Source organism: Phymastichus coffea, unplaced genomic scaffold (genome assembly GCF_024137745.1).
Source record: "Phymastichus coffea isolate CEN01 unplaced genomic scaffold, Cenicafe_Pcof_1.1 PCOF00058, whole genome shotgun sequence".
In the NCBI taxonomy this organism is placed as follows: Eukaryota; Metazoa; Arthropoda; class Insecta; order Hymenoptera; family Eulophidae; genus Phymastichus; species Phymastichus coffea.
This window is the reverse complement of record NW_026706869.1, coordinates 427,414-454,707: the sequence shown is the minus strand read 5'-3', so window position 1 is coordinate 454,707 and position 27,294 is coordinate 427,414. Positions and strand designations below refer to the sequence as shown.

At 64.3% G+C, this 27,294-nt stretch overlaps 1 protein-coding gene across 3 annotated transcripts; it reads left to right on the top strand.

Annotated features, from left to right (window-relative positions):
- Positions 1 to 27,270, top strand: LOC131666463 (uncharacterized). Of its 3 annotated transcripts, none has more exons than XM_058939136.1 (16): positions 1 to 679; positions 3,585 to 3,701; positions 4,657 to 4,827; positions 5,099 to 5,246; positions 8,559 to 8,686; positions 11,640 to 12,419; positions 14,116 to 14,322; positions 16,155 to 16,233; positions 16,439 to 16,591; positions 16,669 to 17,015; positions 18,286 to 18,777; positions 19,746 to 19,810; positions 19,886 to 20,090; positions 20,493 to 20,638; positions 20,698 to 20,832; positions 24,486 to 27,270. In XM_058939136.1, exons 1-16 carry the CDS (start codon positions 517 to 519, stop codon positions 24,693 to 24,695), a joined length of 3,546 nt encoding a protein of 1,181 aa, XP_058795119.1. In that variant the 5' UTR covers positions 1 to 516; the 3' UTR covers positions 24,696 to 27,270. The 3 variants fall into 3 exon arrangements, with proteins under 3 accessions (XP_058795119.1, XP_058795120.1, XP_058795121.1); XM_058939137.1 differs by having other exon boundaries at positions 7 to 679; positions 11,640 to 11,912; positions 24,486 to 27,266; XM_058939138.1 differs by lacking the exon at positions 11,640 to 12,419 and having other exon boundaries at positions 10 to 679; positions 24,486 to 27,263.
- Positions 27,271 to 27,294: the final 24 nt, after the last annotated feature.

Here is a 27,294-nt window from a genome sequence, read left to right as displayed (position 1 = left end):
CGACGCGCGTCGTGGGCGGAGAGGGCGCGAGGCAGGTGGCGGCGCGGCCGGCGCCTGCGCGCGCGAGCCCGCGGCCGAAAGCGCGCGCGGCGGCGGCGAAAGGTGAGAGGAGCGGGCTGGCGGAGCGTCGACTCAGTGGTGCAGCGGAACGGCGAGTGGCCAGGCCGCGCTACGCACAGGTCCGCGGCCGCGCACGCACGACCCGACAGTCGACGCGCACCGCGTGCTGGCGACACGTGCGTGCCCGCTGATGTGCGCGCCTCCGCGACATCGCGCCGCCGCCGCTCGTCACTGCCGCAACCCGACTGCGAGCCGAGCGCCGAGGATGCAGCCGCGGGTCAGAGCTGCGAGCGTCGCAGCGCTCGAAAGACGCGCCCGAGCGGCTTGCCGGATGCAGCTTGCACGTTGAGCTCGCTGCGTCTCTACCCCTCTGTCTGTCTGTCTGTCTCTCTCTCTCTCTCTCTCTCTCTCTCTTTCGCTGTCGCGGTCTCTGTCTCCCTCTTGCGAGCGAGAAACATGTTCCTGCTGCCGCTGCTGCCGCTGCTGCTGGCGGTCACGTGGCCGCGGGGTTCGCTGGCCAGCGAGTACCCGGAGCGCGAGTGCTGCGATCCGATCTATCCGCTGCTGGGACCTACCAACCGCATGATGCCCACCGTGCCCACCACCACCGGAAAAAGCGGTGAGCTCCAATCATTTTTCAGTTGTTCTATACCTGCTTGTTGACAGCGATGTCGCAACCATTCGCTGACCTTGCACTGTGACACTCCGATGGGCTGTCGGTTTTCTTTCCACCGGCACGTAACGGCGATAGCCACGGCAACGAGGTGACATCGCCGCGGATCAATCGACGAGTCGGCCTCCTGCTCGTGTCCCTTTCCCGTTCGCTTGCTCGGCGGAGCTCAATGTGCTCTCGCGCGTCTCGTTCGATCATCGACCCGGTCGTTCGGAGAAGCACGCAAAGCGTAATCAAGGGAGTAAGCAAGTCTGCGGTCAGCTCGCCGTGGACGCGGAGCCGCTGCTCGCGTGGAGACGGCCAGTTCGAGTTACCGTAGCGCGTCCGCCGTCGCGCTCCAGACCAAGTCCAAGCTGCGGACCGTCGCCGAGATCAAGAGCCGACGAATTCAACGGAGCCCCCGCAGGTCGGCGATCGCGAGGTACGCCACGGCCTCTTTTCCCGAGAACAGCGGTGGCCTGGAACGAAGCTTTTCCGTGCGCACCGATACACCGGACCTTTGAGGATTTGGCCGGAGAAGACGATTATTTCGAGGGCTCGTTGCCAGCATCCATGTCCCGACGAGGGCTATGGCAGCCGCCGCGCTAAACGAATCGAAGCCTTCACTCATCCATCATTCATCGAATGAGTACGATCTCGTCTCGGTGGCGTCGATAAGCCAGTAGCGAACGCGCGCGCACGTCAAAGATAGAGTACTCTGACGGATGCCAACGCGAGATCAGACGCGAAGCTGGACGGCAAAAGAGAGAGAGAGAGAGAGAGAGACAGACAGACAGACAGACAGCGAGGTGTAGAAAAGTTCGGTCGAGAGGGCATCTCGTCGAGTCGCGCTCAGGCGCTGCCGCTGCTGTGGCGCGATCGTCGGTCGCCCATCGACAGAGTCGAGGGCACGTTCGCGCGAGGCCGGCGGGGGATGGATGCGGCACCGCGGCCCTGACGCGACCGCAGCCCGACTCGGTCGGCATTAATCGTGGCGCCAATTAACATTGCCCGAGGAGCTACGAGCGGCCGGCCGCCCCGCGGGGCGCGCCGAAGTGTTTACGGCGCTGGTCCGTCGACGCGGAACGGGGGGGGGGGGGGGGGGGAGGGGGGCCCAATCGACGAGGCCGCGAGCGCGCGCAGGATCGATCGCCGCCTCTCCTTGTCCTTGTCCCCGTGTCCTCGATGCCCGACGCGTATACGCGCGCGGCCGCATCGCACGCTAGCCGCGTATCAATCAACCGGCGCTCGCCGGCCGCGATCCCAGGCCCGGCTCGCCGATACGGCAGCTCGGCCGCGGCGCGCGCCGGCTATCTTCGGATCAGCCGCGCTGGTAACGAGCTCGCGACCGGGGCTGCGCTGACCGGCCGTCGAGTATCAATCGCCGTCGATCAATACGCGCGCCGAGACTCGTCGAAAAATAACACTAATCAGAGGGAGCGAGCGGCGAGCGCGGCCTGGAAAGGGCAGAAATAAAGCGAGCAAGGCAATAAAGAGCATCGAGAATAAAAGGAAAGCTTAAGGCTGGGCAGTTTGGAGGCAAGGCAAGCCGAGCTCGTAAAACGGTTGCTGCTGCTGCTGCTGCCGTTGCTGTTGCCGCTGCTTGGCTCGGCTGATCGTAAAAGGCGAGCTGTTAAAAATTCTCGAGCCGCGCCGCTCCCGTTTCTGGCGCAGCGGAGAGGAACGCCGAGGAATCTCCTGCCGGCGCGGCCCGCGATCGAGCGATCGGCGCGCATAGCACGACGAGGCCCGCGGCGAGCCCGCGAGCGTTCCGGCGTCCCCTCGGCGCCGGAGCCGAGAGCCCGGCCGAGCCGCGCGAGCGTGGGCGGCGATCGATGCGCGCGCCCGCGCGCGCGCGACAAAATCGCCCTCCCTCGCTTTACAAGCTGATTTTTATCTCACGACTGCCGAACGCCGCCGCCGCCGACGCCGCCGCCGCGTGCCACCGGCGCAAAGGAGCAGCGGCCGCCGGCGAGGGGGCGAGCTAATAATCATATGGCGCCGGGCCCGAGTGATAAGCGGCGCTCGCGTGCGCGCCGCGGATGCGTGCGCGCCGGCCGACCGGCTCGCTCGCGTGCGCCCCGCGAGTGCCGCTCGCCGCCGCGCGCGTCGAGCCTCGTCGTCGCCACGCGCACTCGCGATAGGCGCGATTGATGCGCGGCGAGCCTTCGAAGCCACTCCGCCGCAGAGCCGAGTGAAGAATAGGCGCGAGTGATTTCCATTTTTCACGACAAAGTGCTCGCTCTCTCGCTCTCTCTCTCTCTATCCAGCTAACTCAGCGCGGCAGCTTCCTCTTCTTCTTCAACGCGAGACGTCCGATATTAAGCGAGAAGAAAAATAGGGGCGATACTTTTGCCAAAGCGTGTCACGCGCGCTGGCGTCTCTCTCTCTCTCTCTCTCTCTCTCTCTCTCTCTCGCTCTCGCTCTCGCTCTCTCCCCGCCGCCCCTTGCTTGATTTATGTCATTCGCGCGCGCGAATACGGGATCGCGCCCGCGGTCGATCCGGTCTCGCGGAGAGCGAGGCCCGAGCGCGCGCAGCGCCCGTCCGCTAATGGCCATATAGCGATCGTTCGCGCGAAAGTCCGCCTCTGCGCGCGGATGACACGATCCGCGTCCTCATGATCCGCGGACCGGGCGCGCGTCCGCTAATTGACAATCCTTGTAGCACGCGTGTGTCGACGCGTCGTGTCGAGCAGGCCGGGCGCGGCCTCGGACTGCCGCGGCGCGCGGGATAGCGAGCGATAACGCTCGGCAAAAAGCGCGAGAGCAGCCGCGCGGCGACGAGGGGAGTGCGGCAGGGGGGCAAGGGGCGGAAAAAAGGCGCCAGGCGAGTTACGACACGAGGACGCACTGTTCTGGGTATGTGTTTCAGGTTCGGAGAAAACGGTGGCCATCTTGAACTGCCTGTACGCGAGGAAGCTCTGCTTCGAGGACCACTCGTGCAGCGCCATCCTCGAGGTGATCCCGCGAGTGTGCGGCATCGAGCAGAGTGAGTATACGCGGCGACGACGGACGTGGAGCGGCTGCGTCCTTGGCCCGAAATCCTGCGGGAAATTCGAGGGCCAAATTTCTCGTTATCTCTCGGATATCTTGCGTCGGGAGCCCGCCGCCTTTGGCCCGGGGAGGCGAGCCCGCGAAATTCCGGCGCCCCCGTGGGACTCGTAAAAGCCATCGAGCGGCGTGCGCCTTCTCCGCGCCGCCACCGCGACCCTCCTCGGCGCTCGATCGAAAGGAACACCGCCTTGTCGCCTCCGCCGCGACCTGTCAACCTCGAGTCGCCACTCTATCGGATTGTTCGGCGAACGAGTAGTCGCGACGAGGGGGGGCGGCTAGCTGGCTGGCTGGCTGGCTGGCTCGTCTATCTGCGAGAAGCCTGTCGCGCGCAAGCCGGAGCATCGGCCGCTCGAGTGCGCGTGCAGCGGCCCCGACGAGCGCCGCCCCAAGCCCGAGAGCGCCGGGAGGGCAAAGAAAGCGGAAAAGTCGCTCTCTCGACAAGTGCCGCGCGCGAGTGGAGCTTTACTTTCTTCTCGTGCCCGGCGCTCGGCTCGTCCTCTTGTTTGCTTTATTCGATGCGCCTGGCTCTTGACTACTTTGCCCGGGCGCGCGCGGGTGCAGCCTCCGAGCCGGCGGCCATGGGGCGCGGATTAAAAAGCAATAAGCAGGCCGAGAGCGCGGCGGAGGCAGTCGAGCGGAAGAGCGTCGATCGCCGGGCGGAGACGCGCGCGCACCGGAGCGGCTTGAGCACGCGCGCGATCCTATCGCGCGGCCACTCCGCCGACTGCGCTGCCCGCGCTCCCCGGGCCGCGTCCCGACGACGCGCGCGCTAATGGGGCGCGCCGAGTGTGGCCGCACGCGCCCCGACGCACTCGAGCGCCCGCTTGACGCAGCCACGCGCGTGCGACGCCGTCCCCCTCCCCCAACACCTGTCTGTCGTTGCGTTGCAGTGGCCTGCTCGACGGTGACCGTGGCCAAGTGCCAGGCGGCGCTCAGGAGCCTGCAGACCTTCGAGTTCTTCAAGCCCACCTGCCTGTGCCGCGAGCCGCACGTCGACCGCGAGTGCAACAGGTTCCGGGACTTCCTCTTCGACCATCCCTGCATCTTCGTCGCCAAGAAAGGTAGGCTGCGCAGGCTGCTCGGACGGCGGCGGACCCGCCGGAGGACAGCCGGCGGGGCAGGCCGCCTCGCGTCGCTTCGCGCGCGCGATAAATCCCAGCGATAGATTTGGCGCGCGGCGCGACTTTTATTGGGTCTGCGTGCGCGCGTGCAGCTCGAGATTGCCGGCACGGCCGATGAGATTTCGATCGGCGCGCCGGCGAGCCCCGGCCCTCCGGCTGCTGCGGCGCCGCCGATCCTGACCGCCCCCCCCCCCCTCGCCTTCTGTTGCAGACAAGGAGTCGCACGGGCTGCAGGAGGCCCTGCCGACCTGCAACAAGGCGCTGAGCGTGTGCCAGCTGAACAAGAGCTGCGTGAAGCTGTACGACGAGTTCAAAGTCAACTGCAAGACGCGGGAGGGCAAGTGCCGGATGGAGAACCGGTAAGGCTGCCGCGGCGCTCGGGGTCGTCGCGCCCCGCGCCGGAGGAGCGCGTTGTCGCGCGCGTCCCGCTATCGAGCGGCCGCGAGCGAGCGACTGACGCGCTGCAGGCAAACCAATTGGCTATTTACTCGCTGAAATTTTGATGAAGCGCACCGCCGCTGAAACGGGCGACTCGCGTCGGCGGCGGCGCCGCCCCTCTATTGATTAACTCACATTTGACTGGAGTCGGAAGCGCGCGCGTGCTCGTCCGTCTGCGCCGAGAGTCGAGTACGGAGAAAAGGCGGCGAGCCCGCCGGACCGATCGATCGATCGATCGCGCGGCGCGCTCCTCGGCCGCGCGGATCATCTCGAGGCCGAGTGCTCGTCAATTCAACCGGAAGCTCGTGAAATGCAGATGGAGCTGTGTTTGCTGGCATTATTCCGAGGCATAATGCCGCCGGGCGCTGCCGGCGTCAATTAAATCGCGATAGATTAATACAAAAGAGGCAGGCGAGCGGGCCGCGCGGAAAGGAGCGCTCCGCAAAAGGGCGAGCGACTCGGCGAGTGGGTGGGCGGAGAGGAGGGGGGGGCGGTGGAAGAGATAAAGTAGAAGAAGCCGCGCCGCGCGGGAGAAAGGAGAAAAGGGAGGGCGGGGGTCGGGGCCGACTGCTGGCGCCGGGGCTGCTCGCCGCTCTCCGATGCATTCTCGCGGGTCATTAATGCTCAGCCGAGCTAACGAAGTTGAGGAAGCAGCAGCGAGGAATTGCGGCTCGGCGCGCGGCTGCATTATGCATACAAAGCCGAAATAAATGGGGATTACTTGGGGCTCGCGGCCACCGGCCCTGGCGCTCGGCGTCGACTGGTCTCTCGGCAAGGTCGCCGCGGTGTCGAGCCGATCCGAGCCGGGGCTAAGTCGACCGCGGGCATCGATCCGGGGGCCCCGCTCGCGAGGGGCGAACGCGTCGCCGCCGAGGCCTCGATCACCGGGAGGAAGCGCTCGGCCGGTCGATAGGGCGCCAGACGCGATTGTCGAGTTGCGGCAGCAGTCGGCGGGGCGCCGAGGCGGCGCGAAACGAAACGAAACGGAACGGAGCGCAGCGCCGGCACATATACTGCAATGCAGGTGTGCTGCCGCCCGCCGCCCGCCGCCCGTCGCTGGCCGTTATATCATTCATAGAGGCGCGCCGAGCGGAGCCGAGCCGGGCCGAGCGCGCGCGCTCTCTTTCTCCTGGTGCGTCACTGCGCCGCGGCGCCGGGAATTGGTGTCAAGGTTCGCCGGACGGGCGGACGCGCGCGCGCGGATCCGCCGGCCTCCGCTCGCGGTCAGTCGGCCGCGGCTCGCCGCCGCCGCGCGCGCGCGCTTTGTGCCGCCGGGCCGCGCGCGACCGGCCTTTGAGCGCGGCCGCGCTTAATTAGCGGAGTGCCGGATTGCGCATTGTTGGCGCGCGCCCGCCGCGGCTTTGCGGGCGGCCGGGGAGCGCGCGCCGCGGAGGTCGGCTGGCGGTCTCCGGCCGAGGCCCGGGCGCGCTCCGCCGCGCTGCCCCTCGCCGCGCGCTCGTCGGGGCTCGCGGCCAGGGTGTCGGGCGACGCGCGCGGGCTGCCGACGCGGCTGACTGATGACTGGCGCGCGAGCGCTGATCAATCAGCGCGCGCAGCTAATAGCGCATCGGCCGCAGCTACTCCCGTCAGTGTCGGCGACGCGCGAACAAAGCGCGCGAACAAGTCGTAAAAAAGAGCTTCGAGGCGGCGCTGGCACATATCGATCGCAGGTGCGCGCGCGCGCGCGCGCGTCAGCGGGCCGCGAGTAGCGGGTATTAAGCTAATCGCCAGACGTGTTCTAGTGTGGGTACGTGTGCGCCTACTTGGCGGTCGCGCAGCGCAGCGCGGCCCGCAGCGAGTCGACTCGAGTGCGAGCGCCAGCGAGCGAGAGAGTGGGAGAGAAAAGTTGGCTCAACCTACTTTTTCCAGTTGGTAAACTTTCGCGCTCGCAGTAGGTCTAATGGGCGAGCAGATCGATAGCTCAGCCTCAGCTCGAGCGCAGCTCGTGTCGCCGCCGCCGCCACCGCCACGGCATTGACGTCGCCGCCGCCGCGTGAAAGCGCACCTGCAAATCAGCGGGCGCGATATCCGATCGCGCGCCAGCGGGCGCCGCGCTCGCTCGCGTGCCCGCGACCGGCCCGAGGACGAGCTTAATAAGTCAATAATAAGGGCCGCAAATCAAGCCACTCGGCTCGGAGCGTCGAGCCGCGGCGTCGATCGATGCCCGGCGGTCGGCGTATCCCGCGCGCGTAATCATTCGTCGAATGAGCGCTGCTCTTCAGAATTGCCGGCCGCCGGCGAGCCGACATAACTCAGTTGCCGGCGCCGCCCCCTTCCTGCCGCGCTCGATTCGTTATTTATTCGCCTACTCGCGGCGCCGGCCCCGCGGAGCGCGAGCCAGCCCGAGAGCTCCGGCGCGCGCGCCTTATTTACTCGTTAATGACGCCAACAGCCGGCTCATCCTCGTAGCCGCCTGCCTGCCTGCCTGCGGCGGTGGCTGCTGCTGCTGCTGCTGCTGCTGACTCATTGAAAAGCCCGGTTATCGATCGGCAGCTTCGTTAGCGATCTCGGCTGCAATTTTCCGCCGCGCGAGATTTTCCGAATGCAAACCTAATCAGCGGCCCGTGTCCGAAAGATCGAGTCGTGATTGCGCGAGCCCCCGTCAGCCGGCCGAGGGGGCGGCGAGCGAGGGCCGGCGCGGGCGTCGTCGGGGCCCGAGCTCTCGGCACCCGGGCGACCCGAGGCGGCGGGCGAATCGAGCGCGCCGCCGCCGGCTGTCGCGCGGCAAACGAGGCCGAAAGTTGGCCGGCCGCGGGCGACGCTTGGCTCGGCAGCCGGTTAACCGGAGCCGGCAGCGCGCTGCCTCGATCGACGGCCCTCCCGTCTACTCGATTAGGAGCGCGCCGCGCCAGCCCAAGTCGACGGCTGGGAGCTGCAATATCTGCCTCATCTGCTCGCGCGCCCCTCGCAATATCCGGCTTTACAGCGCGCCCAGACGGCCCCGCTCGCAATCTGCCGCCCTTGCGCCCCCGGCCGAATCCACTTTTTCGGGCGCGCGCGCCTAGTTCCAGCTGCCTAAATCTATTTGGGCATTAGCCGCGGCTAAGTGCCGAGCAGCACTCGGCGGCGCAACTAGGCAAGTTGTTGGATAAGCCGGCTTCCTCGAGCTCGCGGGAGCACTCGCAGCCGCGCGCGCTTATCGAATCTTCGTTAGCGCTCGGCGGCGGCCTAATGCGAGCACCGACGTGCGCGCGCGCGCACCCCATCGACTAATCGACTCTGCTCTCTGCCAGCGACGCCTGCGACGAGGCCTGGAAGCAGCTGCGGCTCTCGCCCATGTTCGGGTGCATCTGCCCGGACAACGCCGTGAAGAAGCGCTGCGACCGGATCTTCTCCATGGTCAACTACAATCCGTGTGTAGGTGAGTACCGCCGCCCTGCGCTCCTCCCATCCCCCTCGCACTGCGATCGGCCTACCTCGACGGCCACACTCACTCCTCCCCGCAATACGCCAATATACGCCGTCTTGCGAGCAAGCCTACACTCAGCATACTTACAAGCCAGCATCAGATACAACAACCATCCAACGTCGCAGTGTTCGCTCTTTCTCTCTCTCTCTCTCTCTTTCTCTTTCTCTCTCTCTCTCTCTCTCTCTCTCTCTCTCTCTCGACTATTGCGTTGTTTTGGCGTGCCTGGATGCCTCCCAGGAGCAACGCGTGGAACTCCAAAGACTAAGCAATTCATGCGTGATGTGCACATTTGGCGTTAAGAGGGATAAACATATCTCTCGCTGCAGGAGGCGTCTGGGCTGGCTGCACTCTCACTCGCGCAGACACTGTTTTATCGCTCTGCTAATGTACGAAATTGTAAAACTGCGCGAGCCCGCATTCTTTGGCAGAGCTCTTTACTCCGCACAGGCCAGGCCCATGGTTAAGGGGGGGGGGGGGGGCAGCTTGAGGTCAGCGTTCCCAGGGTAAGCACGGTGACTGCATCCGGCTCTTTTCGGGTTGCAGGGGCTTGTCTCTGGAAATTTCTGCCATCAGCTATTCGCTGTGCTGTCTTCCGACTTTGGGGGGTTTCAGGGGGAGCCGGGACAGTCCGCGCGTACTTCCTGGACCTTAGAACTGTAGACACTTTCGGGATGGTTGGGAGATGACCAGGTTAAGTGCTTCACTTGTATTTTACCATAAGGCGTAATTTCTTCACTACACTCTCTTCCCGGCTGTACTCGGTCTTCTCTCATCCCTGAACTTTAGTGTCAGTGTCGACTGCCAGGATTTCGCGTTCCGATTGAGAGAAGTTTTCTCTCTAGACTAGACGTGTTAGGTCTTTATAAGTTATAACTACTGCATTACTTTGACCAACATCTTTGTTCCGTTTAGTTAACTAACTTTTGTAACTTGACGATGTGCGAACGGCTCTATACTTAACTATCATGTTTCTTTATTTCTGTCTCTCTCTTGTTCTCTCAGATTTTTTTCCTTTGATTCTTGCGTATAATGTGCCATCGTGTATACATCTAGTTTGTTCGCTTTCATTTTACTTGGCTCTCAATGTCACTATTAACGTATACATAATACACGTTATTGGACGTCGATCCTTTTTCCGGTCGACTCCTCGTTGCTGCCATTGTTTACGTCTTTATCTCTCGCGTTGCAGATGGCAAGCTTGATCTTTGAGGTCCGCCAGCGTACAGCTCGAGCGAAAGAGACGGCGGAGTAGCTGCGCGAACGGCGCGGCTGCCTCATCCGAGCCGGGGCTGGGGGTGGGGGTGGGCGACCTCGCGGCTGCGACTCTGCGGTGAACTAGCCGCGCGGGCAAGGAGGCAGACCGACGGCTGTAATCGGACGCGATCGCGGCCCTAGTCGGGCGCCGCGGTGCTAATGATCGGGCGGGCGCGGCGAGTCGCGGGGAGAGCGCGGGCCTCTCCCGCGGAGCTTCGATCGCGGCACGACGGATCCGCCGCGGCCCGACAAAGAGCGCGGAGAGCGATTACCGGCGTCGGCTCGCGGCCCCCTTTTCACGCTCCCCCGCGCGATCACAGCCGGCAGTCGGCGCTCCTTTTGTCCACGCGCGGCCTCCGCCTCCGCTTCCGTTCCTCGGCGCTCTTCCGTCTCGTCTGGCAAGTGGGTTAAGCCGGCTCGAGCTCGAGCTCGAGCGCGAGCGCCCGCTGCACGGCAGCACTCGCGCGCCACTTAACCCCGCGCTCGAGCCGCCGCTTTCCATCGCCACCGGCGGCTCCCCGCTGCCCCGTCTCCGAGTCCGAGTCGGCGCCGCGAGCTCACCGATTCGCCGCGGCGGGGGGGGGGGGGGTGCTCCAGCGGGCGGCGGTCGCCGCTCGTTCGACGACGCGCCGATTGCTCGCCTGGACTCCCGCGGTTGGGCCAAGGTACACAAAAACTTGGCAGCGCCTCTCCGCCGCGGGCATGTCGCTGCCGACTCGCCACACTTCTGTCCGCCTGCCCGCCTGCCTGTCTACCTGCATGCTTGTAGATACCTGCATGCCATGCCGTGTAATTGTCGTTGCTCTCCTGTTCACTGTCTCGCTTGCGATTGTTTGCTCACTGCATTTGCGACACTTGTGACTTGTGCACAATAACAATCAAGCCACTCTCAACTGTAGCCTGTACACTCGTTCCACTAGCTATATACATATATATGTGTGTAGGTATATGCGCATGCGTGCGTACACATATTCAAGCCACACGGACACTTGTTTGCGATGTAGAAGCGCTGCGCGCGAAGCGCGCGCGAGTGACGATAAGCCAGAGTTCATTGGCGTCTGAGCGCATCCTGAGTCGTTTCACTGGAATCGCCGCTGCCGCCCGACTGCGAATTCGCGGTCTCCGCTAACGAACTCGCCCCGCTCGCTATTCCGGATACTCGGCGAGCGTTGCGTCGCGGCGGCGCCGGCGGCTTCTTCCGAATTAATCAGCGCTCGATGAGCGTGTAAACTCGCACGGCAGCCGCGCAACGCGCGAAGCGAGGCCGAGTTAAACGAAGCGGCGGCACCGGCTTCCGGAATTGGCGTCGAGCGGCTTTGTCGGGCGGCGCGCGAGCGAGCGAGCGGCTTGGCAGGTCTGCGCCTGTTTGCGCGCCCGCCGGAGCAAACAGCCTGCACTGGAATTGCCGCCCTCGCTTCGGCTGCCTGCGAGCAAACTTGGCCCGCGCGTCCTCTCGTCACTCGCGCGCGCGCGCGCCCCGGCAGCCCGGCACACGACGGCACACACGAGCGCACAGTCGATAGCCAGCACAGGCCGGGCGCGACGCCCGCGACGCCACGACAGCCCACACAGCGACACGCGCGACGAGGCGAGGCGAGCAGTGCGAGCAGCCCAGCCGCAAGCCCGGGAGCTGCACGTGCGCCTGTTTCAGAGTGGCAGGTCGCCTGGCTGGACGAGCTCGCCGGGACCGACTCGGGCCTGTACCTCGGGCGCCCGGACCAGCAGCAGCAGCAGCAGCAGCAGCAGCGCCCGCGCCAGCAGAGCGCCGACCCCGAGGCCACCAGGGCCTACCCCTACTTCCTGTTCCCGGCCTCGGCGAGGGAGCAGGCCGGCCCGGGCCTGTCCTCGGCCTACTACGAGCTGGACCCCGAGGTGGCGCGCAGCCTCGAGGAGCACGAGCTGGCCGGCGGCCAGCCGCCAGTCGGTAGGCCCAAGATCTTCCTGCTGGAGCCGGACTCGGCGGCGGCGCGCGGCTCCGCCTCGCGCCCGCTGCGGGTCTTCGAGAACGAGCGCTGGCACACGCAGTGGGTGCACCTCGCGCCCTACCGCCCGCCCAGCCCGAGCTCCGGCACCGCGCCCGCGCGCGCGCCCGCTAGCACTCCCGTGTCGCACCGTCACCGCCACCAGCACCAAACGCACCAGCACCAGCACCAGCACCAGCACCAGCACCGCCCCGGCACCGGCACCGCCACCAGCACCAGCACCAGCGCCGCCGCGCCGGCTCCCGGCGGCGCGCCCGCCGAGTCGCCGCCGCCGAGGAGGTTCGCGCCGCGGCCCACCTACGAGCACGGGGCCGCGGGCTTCGAGCCCGGCGCCGACGACGAGCAGCGCCGCCTCGAGGCCGCGGGCGAGCTCGGGCCCGCCTCCCCGGAGCGGCTGCCGATCGAGCGCCTCTTCGACTCCTCGTCCCTGCACGCCGGCCGCGCCCCAGGTAGCCGCCCCCGGCCGCCCCCGACCGATCGATCGCCATTAGCCCGATGGATTCGGCGGCGGCGGCGGCGGCGGCGGCGGCGGCGGCGGCGCCGGCAGCGGCGCGACTGCACTCCGCTAATCGAGCCGCCCCTCTCGCTCTCCCCCGCTTCCTCTGTCGCCCTCTTCCTCGCCGGCCCTCTTCTCGGCTCGTGTCTCTACTCGCGCTCCCCTGGCCGGGCGGCCCACCTCCCCCTCCGCCTCCTCGCGCCGAAATCCAACAAACATCTCACAGAGACCTCCATTTCGGGGCTGGATTCGCGTGTCTCGTCGGACTTGTCCCCCGATTAGTCGCGCGAGCACGTAGGCCCGAGCTTTCCGCGCTCTCCACCGGCGAGCCGTCTCGAGCCGCCTCGAGCCGCCTCGAGCCACAGACTGTTATTTTTTTTTTCATCGGCTCTGTTTTAAAAGACGGGAAAATCCAAATTCTAACTGCACACCGAGGCTTCGTCGAGCGTCGGCGATTCTCCAAACAAATCTGCTCGGCTATTATTCTAGTTGGCTTAAAAACAACACGTCGGCATCCACGTCCCTTCCCTTAGATTCTCTGAAAACCGCAACGAAGATCCACAGGTCAACCAATAATGCAGTTTCTCTGACCGAGAGGCGTTGCGTTTCCATTTTGTTTCGAGCATTTCGCCACGTGCCACACAACGCGCGTACGCTCCAGAATTCTCCAAGTTCGTTCGTTTTTTTATGATTTTTCATAGACGCTGAACGCAGAAAAAAATTGAACGACTAAATAAAAAGAGAGGCCGTCAGGTTCCTTGAAGAATAGACGGACAACAAGCGTATTCCCATGTATTTCGACCTGCCAAACCCGTGCGCGTTGTTCACCGGCACGCTTCGCGCAAATGGATTTTTCAATTGTCCGTTGTTTCGAATAGAGGAGCTTTCGCGAGCTGAAAAGAAACGGTCGGGCGATGTAACGGTTCCGACAACGACTCGCGCTCGGCGTCGCGTGCACGGGGAGCGCGCGAGTTGCGCGTCGCGGCTCGCGCGGAAAAACCCGTTTATAAATTGCAGGAACTCCAGACAAACGGAAGCTTTTATCCGGGGAAGCGAGGGCGCAGTCCAAGTTCGAGCGCGTTCGCGTCGCCGAACGGGTGCTAAGAGCACGCCACTCGGCTATTGGTTAGTTATGACGGTGCAACAAGTTACTCGGCTACTCTGTTGTCGAAAACGTCCGGAGCGACGAATGGTCATTTTACAGACTTCGTTTTTAAAGCTCAATTACCCGATAATGTTCCGATATCGTGACGCGCGAGGGCTGGTCGGCGTTATAAATTCCAAAACGCTCACACACGCCTGCGCGAGCATTCCAGTTGCTCGTGTGATCGCATCGCCGATCGCGCGCCGAGGTGATCGTCGCGCAAGCCCATTGTCGAAAAAACTCGCCGAGAGCTCGAAAGGCTGCGGACGCTCGAGCGCTTGAAATTGGATTGGGCGCTCGTGAAAGGTCAGCTCGCGAGAAACAGCGAAAAGTCGAGCCGGTGTTGCGCCGAGCGAAGCACGAGTCGAGCGGCGAGAGCCTCTCGGTATCGAGCGACACGGGCGTACATCTCGGCCGCGGCAAACGTGTCTCTGTGAGATGTTGTCCGGGGCGGGCCAGGGACGCAGGCACTGACCGCGGCGCGCGCGGGCATCGCTGATTGCAGTGAACGTGATCTCGGGCGTGGGCGACAACGCGACCAACCTGGAGCTGATCGAGTCGCAGCTGGAGAACCCGCTGATCGACTCGGAGCAGCAGGACCTGCACTCGCTGCGTCAGCTGCCCATCCCGAGCATCCACCACCACCGCCTGCACCACGGGCCCAGGAACCAGTCGCAGCACGAACCCGAGCCCGAGCACGAGCAGCATCCGGGTAAGTACGCGCAATACTGCCGCGTCGATACGCAACCCGGCGCGTAGCCGGCGTAGCTTGCGAAAAAGGCAAATCGGATCTGGCAAAGTTCGCGAGGCAGAGAGAGAGAGAGAGGGCGCCGTGCCGGATCCTCGCTCGAATTAAAGTTTCGAATCCGGCGAAGGCTGCAGCTGGAAATAATATGCGATACGCGCTCGCGAATCGAGCAGCTGCGCGGGCGCCCTCCGCGCCACGAGCAACGCCAGGAAATGAGAGCCCGCGCGCGCTTGCGCCAAAGAGAAAGAGACTCGAAATTAAATTAAACTTTGGGCGAGAGAGAAGAGAGAGAGAGAGAGAGAGGGAGAGAGCGCGCGCGCGCGATTAATCTCCGCGAGCAGCGCGCGCGATGGAAATAAATCGGGCTGCTTCGCAAACTGTCAACCGTATGCGGGCCGGCGAGCTGTCGCCATTCAAATTCTGCACTTCCCCACCCCACCCACGACCCGCAGCCAAGAATAGCGCCGCGGTGTTCGATTGATAAAGCACAGACGCACGGCCACGCCGCTTTGAATAATTCCGCACGCGAGTTATTTTGCGAGCGCGGCGAATTCCATTCTCGAAAATCAATCAGTCGGAGGCATCGCCGGGTAATCGCCGGATTAAAGGATGAGCGCGGGAATAATCACTCGTGCAGCCGATTCGGATGCAATCAATTCGCGCCAACCCTCCACCTCCCCCTCGCCCCATCGCTTGTCCCTCCGCCCGGCCGCCCTCTCGCTTCCGCGCCTTGTCTTCCTCTCCATCTGTATTCCTTGCCTCGATACAATCCGACTGCTCTCGGCTCCTGCCGGTTTTATCGGCCGGAGCGGCGTCTCTCCGCTCTCTCTCTCTCCTAATTATTTCCCTCTTATCTGCCGTCCGCTTTTATTCCGCGCGCTATTACTGCGCTGCTTCGTTCGGCCTCGCGGGCTGCCTTATCGGCGCGCGCTCGCCGCGCCCCGTCCCGTCCCGCCCGCGTCCCATTGTCCGCGGCCCCGCGTGTTATTTTTCCGATGCGATCTCGCGCGCTCGCATTTGCATTTGATCCGACCGCGGGCGGCCGCGCCTCGCGGGCCCCGCGCGCCAATTAGGCGTCGCCGCGATGCTCCTTTCGCGCGCGCGCCGGCCGCCCCATTCGTGCCGTGTAATTGCGAGAGGGCCGCTGAAAAAGACGCCAAATTGGGAGGAGGCACTCGCAAGGAGCGCAATGAGCCGGGGCGCGCGCTGAAAAGGGCATTCGGAAAGTTTTGACGAGCCCGCGACGTAATTATAACGCGGTAGCGCGCGCTGCTTTTGATCGCGCCGCGCCGGGCTTTTCAGTCGTCGAGAGTAGTCGCTTGCAGGTCGCCCGCCGGTGTAATTCGGTTTGGCTCTCAGCTCCTCGGCGAGCTCCCGCGTCCGCGGCCGAGGAGAGCGGCGGGGCAATGACTGATGGACGCAGGGACAAGGTTACCGATGTCGGCTCGTCCATCTCAATAAAAAGCCGCGGACCGGCTCGCTCGCTCTCTCTCTCTCTCTCTCTCTCTCTCTCTCGTTCTCCCGCGCGCGCATATCAGACAGCCAGAGGAAGAGCGAGTGCGCCGAGTGGACTCGGCCCTCGGCGCCCGTAATTAATCGAACGGAAGGTCTCCTCGCAAGGAGGCTCTCGGTGGGCTGATCGCTGATTGGCGATCGGGATCTGCGGGTGATGGATGCCCCCGGCGACACTGGCAGTCGCCGCTGGAAGGGCGTCGTTTGTCAGGGGGGCCCTCGAGCGGTCGACCGGCGGCTCTCTCCCTCGCCCCGCGTGACACGGTTCGCGGCTCTGATTGCAGGTGGGGCGTCGGGCAGCGGCCAGCCGGAGCCTAGGCTGGTGCTGTCGAGCACCTGTCAGCACGCCTACGCCGCCTGCAAGTGAGTACAGGAGAGCGCTCCGGCCATCGATTGGATCGACGCGCGCCGGCGGCACGCTGCACGCACCGAGCCGGCCGGCCGTCCGCTTTTAGCCGGCTTATTTTTAGCCGGCCGCGGGCGCCCTTATCTCGGCCGCGGCGCGCGCGCGATCGATCGGCGGCCGGCGCGCGTGCACGCGCATCTCACGCTGATCGATCGGCCGTAGGAGCGACGCCGAGTGCAAGGGCCTGATGCAGCCGGTGCTGTCCCACTGCGAGCAGTCGTCGTGCGCGCGCAACGAGTGCATGTCGGCGCTGCAGCACTTCTACCGCGGCGCCAGCCACAAGCACTCCGTCGAGATCGCCTTCTGCCTGTGCAGGTGAGTGGCGCGTGCGCCGCCGCCGCCGTCGCCGCCGCCGTTGACAGCTTGTGAACGCGATGCGTCTGTCGCGGCAGGAAGGAGGAGGGCCGGCGCAACGAGTGCATGCTCGCGCAGGAGAGGATGCACCCGGTGTGCGCGATGCGCGCGGCACCGCCGGCCGAGACGCCCAGCTGCTCGCTGCTGGCCGAGGAGTGCCGCGCGCGCGCCGCCTGCAGGACCAGGCTGGAGCACTACGAGCAGAGCTGCGCGGTCGACAGCGTGACCAGCAAGTGCGCCGGCCAGCCGCAGAACTGCCGCGCGGCCCTGCTGGGCATCCTCGGCACCGAGCTGCGCACCAGCTGCACCTGCAGGGCCCACGACGCCCAGGGCCTGTACCGCTGCCTCGGCTGGCAGCGCCTGCTCTGGCTCAACCCCTGCCTCGGTAAATGCGAGCGCACCGTCGCTCGGGGAGTCGGAAAATTTCCCCGGCAAATTCCCGGGATCAATGGCGACCGAGGGAAGATCGAGCGATGCGAGAGCCCGCCGAAGGAAAAAGACGTTTGCACGCGCGCGCGCCGGGGCTTCGGCTCGTGTGTGGCGGGGCCGCGGGGGGTGGCCAGCCGTAACGCGAGCTCGGCTTTTTTCCGCTGCAAAGTTGAAACGAGTTGCCGGCGCGCGCGCGCGCTGTCGGCCAGTTTAACCGCGTCGAAGGCGCTCCGCGAGCCCGCCGACAAAGAGAGAGAGAGAGAGAGAGAGAGAGAGAGAGAGTGGACGCGCCGGAAAGAACGTCGAGGAGAGCGACGCGGGGGATGACAAAAGGACGAGCGAAGAAAGAGGGCGGCCGCGTCGCCGTATCGGGCTTAGTGCGCGCGACGTGTGCGAGTAGCCGCGTCCTCGCTCGGTGCCCCGCGTGTCGTGAACGCGAGCGCGCTCTAAAAGCCCCCCCTCTGCCTCGCCGCTCGGCAAACGTTTCCCGCGCTGAAATGCAACGACGCCCGGCTGCCCACCGCGTCCAGCATCTGCCACCTCCGCCGCTTCGTCCTTTGGATTGGACAGCGAGCAGTCGAAAGCTCCACTCGCACATGCTCGCCTTTGTCTGTTTGCAGCGCTTTATCGTCGCATCGCCCGTGGCCCTTCAATCAACTCCGCTGCTTTTCGCGATCGCAGTTCCACTCGCGAAAGTAGATTAAAAGCCAATGGGGGATCCCAACGAAGCGAAACTCACGCCCGAGCGCGTCGATCGAGCGAACGCGCCGGAGAAAGCGTCCAGCATCCGCTCGGCGGATGCCTAATGCCGCTCGACTTGAGAGAGCCGGCGTCGTCGATGCCACTGGCCGCCTCGCGATACGAGCGAAGATAACCAAGCCGACAAAGGCAATTATCGCACAATAAGCCGCAAACGCGCGACCGAGAGGATCTCTGCGTCGCAGCCGTAAGCAGCGAGGACAATGGCAGCCGCGAGCGAGAGCCGCTTTCTCGACGGCAGTCGTTTATCGCCGACCCCGAAACGTCAGTCGTGAGGCCGCGACATCGAAGATGAAAAGGCCGACTCGCCGCGCCCGAGGACAAACGAGAGAGCCGCTGCTGCCTCGCAGCGACATTCGCTCGGATCTTCCACTCTTGTCTCGGCGCCTCATCCCGTCGCGATTCTCCCGTTCGCCGTCGACGCCGCTAACCGGCGCCGCGAACACGTCCGCGTGCTTGCGTTGCAGTGGAGGCCCAGCGGGAGTTCCACGCGCGGCGCAGCCGACAGCACCTGCAGCAGCGCATCACCACCAGCAGCAGCACCCCGGCCACGCGACTGACGCCGACGCCCCGGGCCCCGCTGATGGCGCCCACCGCCGACGACCTCGAGCAGGAGGACAAGCAGCTGCTGGAGAACAACGCCGTGGGCTACGCGACCATCGAGGCTACCGAGCCGACGCTCCAGCCCAGCAGCAGCGAGGGCAGCCCGCCGACTGGGACCGGCGCCGGCGCGAGCCGCGGCCCGCTGCCGACGACCGCGACGCCGACCGCGAACACCGTCGCGACCACGACGAGGCCCCGGACGACCGCGGCCTCCGGCAGCAGCAGCAGCACCACTACCACCACCGCCGCCGCCGCCACCACCACGACCACCACCACCACCGTCACCACTAGCACGACCGCCAGGCCGGCCCCACCCACGACGCCCAGCAGCACCACCACCAGCACGCCGCCACCGCGTAAGTCTCCAGCGGCTGTGAAGAGCGGCGAGCGAGGGCGCGTCGCGGCGGGGCGCAGGGAAATTCGGCAAGGCGCTCGCCCCCCCTCCGGCGGAATACGTAAGAATGCGATTTTTGAAGGAGGGATTGGACGTGCCGGGGCTGCGAATCAGCGGCGCGCCGCCCAGGGCGGATAATCGAGGGGCATTCAACTCGAAAATCGCGTCTGGCCCGGCAACCGACTCCGCTCCGGCTCGGCGCTTTATTTCACGGCTCCGTCGCGTCGCGGCCCCGAGCCCCCCAGTCGACTCGCGCTCGTCAATTTTCGGCTGCGGCTCAATCCCGCGGCACTCGCGCGCGCGCGCCTGTGCGTCGCTCGTCGCGCGATCGCTTCTCAAAGGGATCTGCCGGATACGCCCAGGCGCCCTGCCTCACTCGATCAATCGTAATTCCAGCCTTTTGCCAGCGCGCGCCGCCTCGGGAGAAAGACTCGCGCGCGAGGGCGACTGAAAAAAGGGAGCAGACAATCATCGACTGCTAGGCCGCGGCGCGCTGTATCGCGCGCGAGCATTCGCCGGAGGCTTTGGCTTTGATCGAGAGCGATCGACTTTGGCCGAGTGCCGAGTGCGCCGGGGGCCTCGGGGCGGCTTTTCGCCGCTCGCGCTCATCGCCGCCGAGCGAGAAAGCGGCGAAGGAGCGAGCCGGTCGCCCGCGCGCCCGCGGTTAATTGGCGAAAAGCGGCGGATCGCGCGGGGCCGGGGCGCCGGGAAGGAGGGGGCGCGCGCGCGCGCGCGAGAGAGAGAGAGAGAGACGCAAAGAAGCCGAGCGCAAACGGGAAAAGCCACTTTCGCCGAACAAAGCTTTGGCGCTTTGGCGCCGAAGAGCGCCGAGCTCGCTCGTTCGCTCTCGCGGATAATAGGCTATTTCGCTCGACTGCGGGCGACGCGCTGCGCGCAGCCATGGACTGGCGTTCGCCGCTACTGTTGCAGGTTTCTGCGTGGTTCAAAGGCCCCGTCAGTCGCACCAGTACATCCGCGAGGGGAAGACCAGGCGGGTAAGTCTCGTGGCGCGGCCCAAGGTCGCGCGGCTCGCTGCCCGTCGCTCACCCGTTTGTCTTGTCGGGGCGCAGCTCTACCGCGAGGACGAGCCCGAGTGCTCGGAGCTGTGCAAGTGCGGCCGCAACGAGACGCTCACCTGCAACACCATCTGCATCGAGTCGTCGCCCTGCAAGACCGACTTCGCCTTCTACAACCACGCGGCCCCGGCCTACCAGGCCTACCGGGGACGCTGTCTCTGCTACAGCGGCCGCTTCATCTGCATGAGGCCTTCGCCAGGTGCTCGCACTGTCGATCGGCTAGCCCCCCCCCCCCCCCCCCCACCCACCCCCAGCCATCCCCCTCTCCTTTCCGCCGCGCACCCCGAATCGCATTCGCGCAAATATTTTCGTGCCGATGCTCCCGCTCTCGGCGCTCTTTTAATTTTTCAGCCCGGCCCGGCTTTTTCCGCTTCGCTCGCCGCGCTCCGCTTACATCCGATTAGATACAAAGAGAACGCGCGCGCGAGCGAGCGAGCGAGAGCGGAGGAGAGAGCCGAGCGAAAAAAAGCTTTCGCAATGCTCGCCTAATGCTCAAAGCGCTTATCAAACGCGGAATCGGCCTCGGGAAGCCAACGAGCGCGGCACGAGAGTCCAAGCGCGGGAATAACGCTCGGCCGCGGCCCCGCCCGTCTGTCGCCAGATGCTTACAACATACCGCACGGGGTCTTCATGTTCCTGGGCTACAGCGAGACGGACGAGACTCTGCTGAAGCCGCACAACAACCTGAGCGTGGTGGACGCGGTGTCCTCCCTGGACAGCTTCATGCGCGAGGAGCTCAACAACCAGGTGGGTGGACGCGGCGCGCCCTTCCGGAAAAGGCCCTCTGAGACGCCGCTTGCTTGCAGACCGTGTGCACGCTGTTCCTGTACAACGCCACCAGGGAGAACGTGATCGCGGCCGCGCGACTGCTCACCGACGCCGGCCAGCTGGCCGCCAATCTCAGCCAGGCGCAGAGCCTGCAGCACCTGCTGCGGATCAAGGTGAGTCGGGACGCGGCCGACTGGCAAAAGCTCCCCCTCGGCAGTTCGACAAACGACCGGCTCTGATAGGATCTCGCTGCCTCCTCGACGAGATAAGTAGTGCCGGGACACGTGCTCCCGCCGCCGTACGCCCTTGTGTGCACGAGCGCTAAGTCCGCTTGATTGGACGGATGGCCGGATAAAGTGAGCGGGACAAAGAGAGAGAGAGAGAGAGAGAGAGAGATGCGGCCGGGACAATAGACGAAATGAACTGCTCCAGTTTCCCCGCCGCGCCGGGCCTCGCAAACGACAACAACGACGACGCCGCCGCCGCGCCCATTATCATTTTTAATCGGATGCCCGGGGCTCGCGTGAAGCCGTTTTCATTCGGTGTCGGCGTGTGCCTCGCGACGATAGGTGGTGCGACCTTGATCGGCGCACCGCAGCGGACGGGCACGCGAACCGATCGGTGGCCAGCCTACGGAACGATTCCCATTCCACTTGTCCGTGAGAGATAGAGAGAGAGAGAGAGAGAGTGAGAGAGAAGGAGACCGAGTGAGCGAGCGGCTTTAGCGCAGCGAAAAAACTTTTTTAATAAGACAAAGCCCTCGAGTGGCTCCATCTCGGCGGAAAGTTGTAGAGTCAATTTAATAACTAACAAGGAAGTTGGCAAAAATAGAGAGGAAGCGCTTGTAAAAAGGACGATGGGAAAAAGAGGGGCCGGAGAGCAATTGGAATCGGGCAAGCGAAATAAATCGAGAGCCTCCGATAGCCGAGCGGAGAGCCAGCGAGGGAAAGGAATTACGCGCAAGACCAAGTGCACTAAGAGTACGTGACTGCGAGCGAGCGCGCGCGCGCGTGTGTGCGCTACCGGCGTAGGTGTGGGCGCGCTCGGCTGGCTCGCGGATTCCGTTGCCTGCCGCCGAACCCCACCTCCCCCCCCCCTCGCACACCCCCGCGCGCGGATTCCCCGAGAAAAGGAATTGGAGCCGCGAGCCGATATCGCCCGGCATTATTTTTGGCCGAGGGGACTATCGATCCGCACGCGCGACGGCCGACGGCCGGCACTCGAGGCGCGCGGCGATCAGCGGAGCCAAGAGTCGAGGGAGCCCGCCGGCCGCGCGGTCGATAGCGCGCTGCGGACGCGGCGACGCCGAGCCGCGGCGGCTGGCTCGCGGCCAGGCCGGCGGCCCGCGACACCTGGCTCCTCGCGGCCGCGCCGACGTCGCCCGCCCGACGAATCGCGAATCATACGCCCGGCTGGCAATTAGCCGCCGGCCGAGCTGCATGCCGATGGCGGAATCTGTGGCAAGTTTGTTGCGCGAGCTTAAGATTGCTATCTTGTTGAGCAATTACCGGCTTGCGAGAGCGACTGGGCCAAGTACAAACTTCCAGAGTCGGCGCAAGTTTGTCTGAGCTAGCCGATTAGCTACTTGCTCTTGGCTTTTGGCCTGATCTGCCTCTCTAATCTTGTTTTGCCCCTCGCCGTCCCGCCTCCCCCCTCCCCTGAATTGAGTGTGCGCACTTTCCGGTGATGAAAATTGAGAGAAACGGGCAAGAAGTCGAGCACGAAGAAGAAGAAGAAGAAGCGATGGAAGAAGTTGGGGCGGCTGTTTGGAAGCGCGCCGGAGGGTCGGGGGAGATGCGAGTCGAGGTCGTACACGTACTGGCCGAGCTACATTCGTTAGTAAGTTACTCTCCCTCTCGTATCCCTTATCAGTTTCGCCGAGTCGCCGTGCGCGTCGTCGGGCGGCCATGGGTGGGCGGCGCTGATACATAGACTGTGGCAGGCATCGATCGAGCGGCGCTGGGGACAGATTATGTGTCCCTAACGAGCTTATACACCTCGATTCCGAGCAGCGAACCGGCGGACATTCCGGCGGCTCTCGGCTTGAAAGCTGCCGGCCGCCGGACTACATTCCGGCCCTCCTCAAACAATGCCCGCGCGGCCGACGCCGCCGCCGCCGCCGCCGTCGTCGTCGCGAATTCCCCCAATACTCCGCCTGCCAATTCGGCGATTCGTTCGTTCACTCGCCCGCGACCAACTTTCGCGCACTTTGAATTACGCGCATTGGCCGCATTCCCCTGCGAGCTCGTCCTCGCATTAGCAGTCGATTAGATCGAATAGGGATGGACGCCGGCCGATCATAGCTAATAGTTCCGAGAAAAAGGACGGATCAGTAGTCGATGCAGCCGATGCCTGCAGCGCTAATTAATGCCGCCGAGCTAATTAAGCTCGTCCCAATAAACTCGCCGCTACGTCTCTCTCTCTCTCTCTCTCTCTCCGTGCCGTCGCGTCCCAGAGGAAAAGTTGCTTTGTTCGGGCCGCCGGTTCGCTGCTTGCCGCCGCTTCGTCTGATTGTTTACTCAATTTGCATGAAATTGCAGCGATCGGCTTCGCTCGCCGTCTCGTCTTGGAGGGCCGGGAGGGGGGCAGGCTACTTTCCGCCCGATTGACCGATAGCCAATTAGAGAGGCGCGCGGCGACTCGAGCGCCTCGGCGATGGTAAATCAAACAATAACGGGCGAGCCGAGTGCCGCGGCGGCCCCCATTAGGATATTAGTCCGTCCGCCCCCGCTGCGCGCCGCGTCGCCGGCGAGCGCGGCAAGACGGCGCTCCCTCGCAGCCGAAAAATCGCTTCCGCGGACCTCCTTCCCTCGCCCGCCGAGCCCGCGCGCCGCGCCGAGCTTGCAGCCAATTAACGGCGCGAGGGTTCAACGTCCTGCGGCTCTCGCGCACCCCGCCGGTAAATAAAAACAAGAGCTGAAAACACGAGTGCTCGTGCGCGCGACCGTGCGCCCGCGGCAGGTGGGGAGCCTTGCGCGCCACCAATTTCCGAAGAGCTCGCTCGAATGCAGTTGTCGGCCGAAGAGAAATCCAATTAAAAGCCGCGCGGGCTGCGTGTCAAAGCGCGGCACTCGTTTGCGTTGCGTGACCGGCCGCCACCTCCGCCTACGTCGCCGCCGCTGCTTTTTTCGCCGATGCCGCAATTTTCTTTATTCTCGCGGCGAGCGCGCGACACGCGAGCCTCTTTTCCTTGCCCGGCGCTCTTTTCTCTCGCCGGCCGTGCGCGCGCGCTATTTCGCAGGGCGAGCCGCTGGCGGCGCTGGAACGGCGCGGGGCTGCAGTCGACGCACTGCGGCTCGCGCTGCGGAGCGTCCCGGACGGCGAACGAATGGGCGGCGCGCGCGCGCGCGCGCCCGCCGTTCGCCTAAGTGCTCGCCAAATTAAAATGCACAATGCGCGTCCGCGTCGCCGGGGCTGCCGCTGCCGAGCCCCCGTAATCCTCGCAATTATAAGCCAATCCCGTAATTACGCTGACAGTCGGAGCGCCGGCGGAGCAGCCGAGAGCCGGCGCGGGGCCGCCGCCTTCGCGAAGATACAATTGGGCGCATCTGCAGCTGCGCCGCCGACGGACCGACGCTAATAATCCGGCCTCGTTAATAATCCGCCGCCAGCAGCCGCTCCACCCACCCCCGACCCCTCGAGCCGCCCTCCGTGGCGCGGCCTTTTGCTAATTAAGCGCATTGTTCGTCGAGCCGCCCCCTCGCCGGCCGCGCCGACTCGGGGCCCGATGCCGAGCGGCGATCTTCCAGGCGTCGCCGCGGCCGGCGAAGGTCAAGGCGGGCTGGCGCGCCTACAGCTAATCCGTACCGCTCTGCGCCTGTTGCAGGAGGAGTGCGCGGCGATGCTGCAGGAGCTCAGCGAGAAGATCAACAACCGCCACCAGGAGGTGCACAGCCATCCGCTGCTCTCGATCTTCAAGATGGCCGAGGTGGAGATCAAGCTGCCGCGCGCCAGTGGCTCGGCCGCGCGGACGCCGCTGCTGCCGCCGGCGCTGCTGCTGCTGCTGCTGCTGCTGCTGGCGTTGGCCTCCTCGTGACCCGGCGGTCCGCTCCGCGCTCTGCTCTGTACATAAATTCGCCCCCGCGCCCCTGCCCCTACCGCCTCCCCCCCTAGCAGTCTATCGACCGCCGAGCGGCGACGCTAATCTCGATCGTCGCTCCTCTGTACATAATCACCGCCTCGCCTCGCCTCACCTCAGCGCACCGCGTCGCCGCGTTTTTCTCCGCCCCTCCCCCGCCCCCCCCGGCCCCGGTCACCCGTACTCCGCGTCCGATGTACAAACTGTACAGCGCGGCCCGATCGATCCGAGTCGCACGCGTCGGCCGATCGGCCGCGAGTACCGGCTGCTCGTAACGCGTCTCCCGCCTCCGCCGAGCTCCGCGCACGGCGGCGCGCCCGATCAGCGTCACAGTTCCTCCGCACTTAGCCCCGCCGGATCAGCCTGCCCGACACGGCCGATTCCTCACGCGGCAGCTGCGGCCGCGGCTCGCCCGCGCGCCACCGCACTCAGGCTGATCAGGCGCGCCGGGTCGCGCTCTCGACACGCCTCGTGGAATTTACTCTCCTCGCGCGCAAAATAATAATGATAACGGTAACAATAAGACGAAGAGGAGGAGGAGGAGGCCCGCCTTTCTCACCCGCACGTAGTCATGTCTCACGCACGCACACAGGCGCGCTCGGGTTATCGCACAGTCTTCCGGCGTGCGCCGACGGCGACGAGCCGCCGGCGCACCGTTTTTTTTACGTTCGTTGCGACCTTCGGATGCGCCGACAGTCGACACTCTCGGGTGACGCCACCGTTCGTGCACGCACCTGCGGTGATCTGTCAACAACTGGCGCTAAATATAAATAAATGAATATATATATATATATATATACATATATAAATATAAATATGGTTATATATATAGTTGTAGAGGTTAACGCTTGGGGTTAGATGTGTTGCATATGTAGCTGAAATGCATAATACGAAGGTGTGCTAGGTGCTAAGTTGTATTCGTTAGACGTCGAACGAAGCCGAGGGGGACGCGAGCCGCGATTGATACGCGCGCGAAGCAGCGGCGCTGACGGGCCAGCCGCTGTACACGCGCGCACCAACGGCGGTGGCGACGGCGGCGACGACTTGTAATAATGTGGCCTTTTCTGCCTGCCTGAAAACCCGCTGTCTGCGACCTCCCGTCCATTCCTTCTCCGCTTCATCCATCCGAAGCTTCCTGCTCTCTCTCTCTCTCTCTCTCTCTCTCTCTCCTCCACCTCTTTTTCTTCGCGCCGGCGAGCTTCCTTACTCCTCCTCTCGCTGCCTGCCTTTTTCCATTCCTGCCGCTGTCCCACTCCGCCGCTCCGACGATATAACGGCATTTTCATAATATTTCAGCACGTGGCAACCGAGCGACTCAGTTTAATTTTAAAAAAATTCCATATGAGCATCTCAAATATTCGCAGGCTGCCTGCTGCCTGCTGCCTGCTACCGGCTCGCTCATGCTTATTTGCCAAGATTAAATTCCGGCGAAATACCCATTTGCTCGTCGCGGCCCAACGGTCCGTGCGCCCGCGGAGCCTCGACTCCGCGCGATCGCCGAGCTGCCGTCGCGTCCGCTCGCCCCTCCGTCCGCGGACGCGAGAGGGACGCGAGTGGCCCGCGACCGGCAACTGCCACGGCAAACTCCAGCAATAATTCAGCGCCGCCGAGTGGCGCTCGTTAGACGCGGCCCGCTAACGGGCTCGCGCGGCGATCGCCCGCGTCCCGCGGCCGCGGGGCGCCGAGGCAACGCGGTCGCCGGCGTCTCCGCGCCCTGCCCGCTGCGATCGATCCACTTGGCCGCGCCGCGCTGCCGCAGCCGCCGTCGCCGCGGCTCGGCCAACTCTCGATCAGCCGCGATCGCGGCGGGCCGATTCCTCGGCGCGCTGCTCTCCGCGGCCGCGCGGCCGGGGCACGCCCGCGGCGCCGTTCGCCGCAGCCGCCGCTGCCGTCGCCTGCTCGCGACAGGGCGGGATCGGGGGCGCGCGCCACGCACAACTCGTCGTCTTAGCCCGTACCCTGCGAATCTTTCGAGACTGTCGAGACAAACGAATCGTCGAATTGTACAAAAACGAATTTCCAACCGTTAAAAACAGAGCAATATGTGAGTCAGTTTGTTTTTACGTACGAGCATGTGAGTGCAAATTGTGAAATTTCGATGCTTCCAGCCAATCTGTTTCGTTCAGAGATGACGCGCGTTAAGTATGAGAACATGATGACGTATACAAGCTATAAGGAGAATATATATATATACACACACACACACACACACACAAATATGTATCGTATATACAAAATGTACGCACATATACATGCGTGACAAGGTTGAAGTTTGCGTAACAGCGCAGACAGCTAACATATCAGGTTTCCCGGCGGATCAGCCAACGAGCATTTACTCGAATCGTTTGGCATACCCACAGCCTTCGGTATGAAAAAATAAATAAATAAATAAAGGAAAAGAAAAAGAAAAAAATTGTACCTATAGCATCGAGAATATCCTCGCGGGAGCAGCCTATTTATTCATTTACCAAGAGACCAAATAAATTGTTTGTATGATCACCACTCGTGTCGATTTGTTCATTAAAGCAGCCCCGACCTACCCAAGCTCCTATCCCGC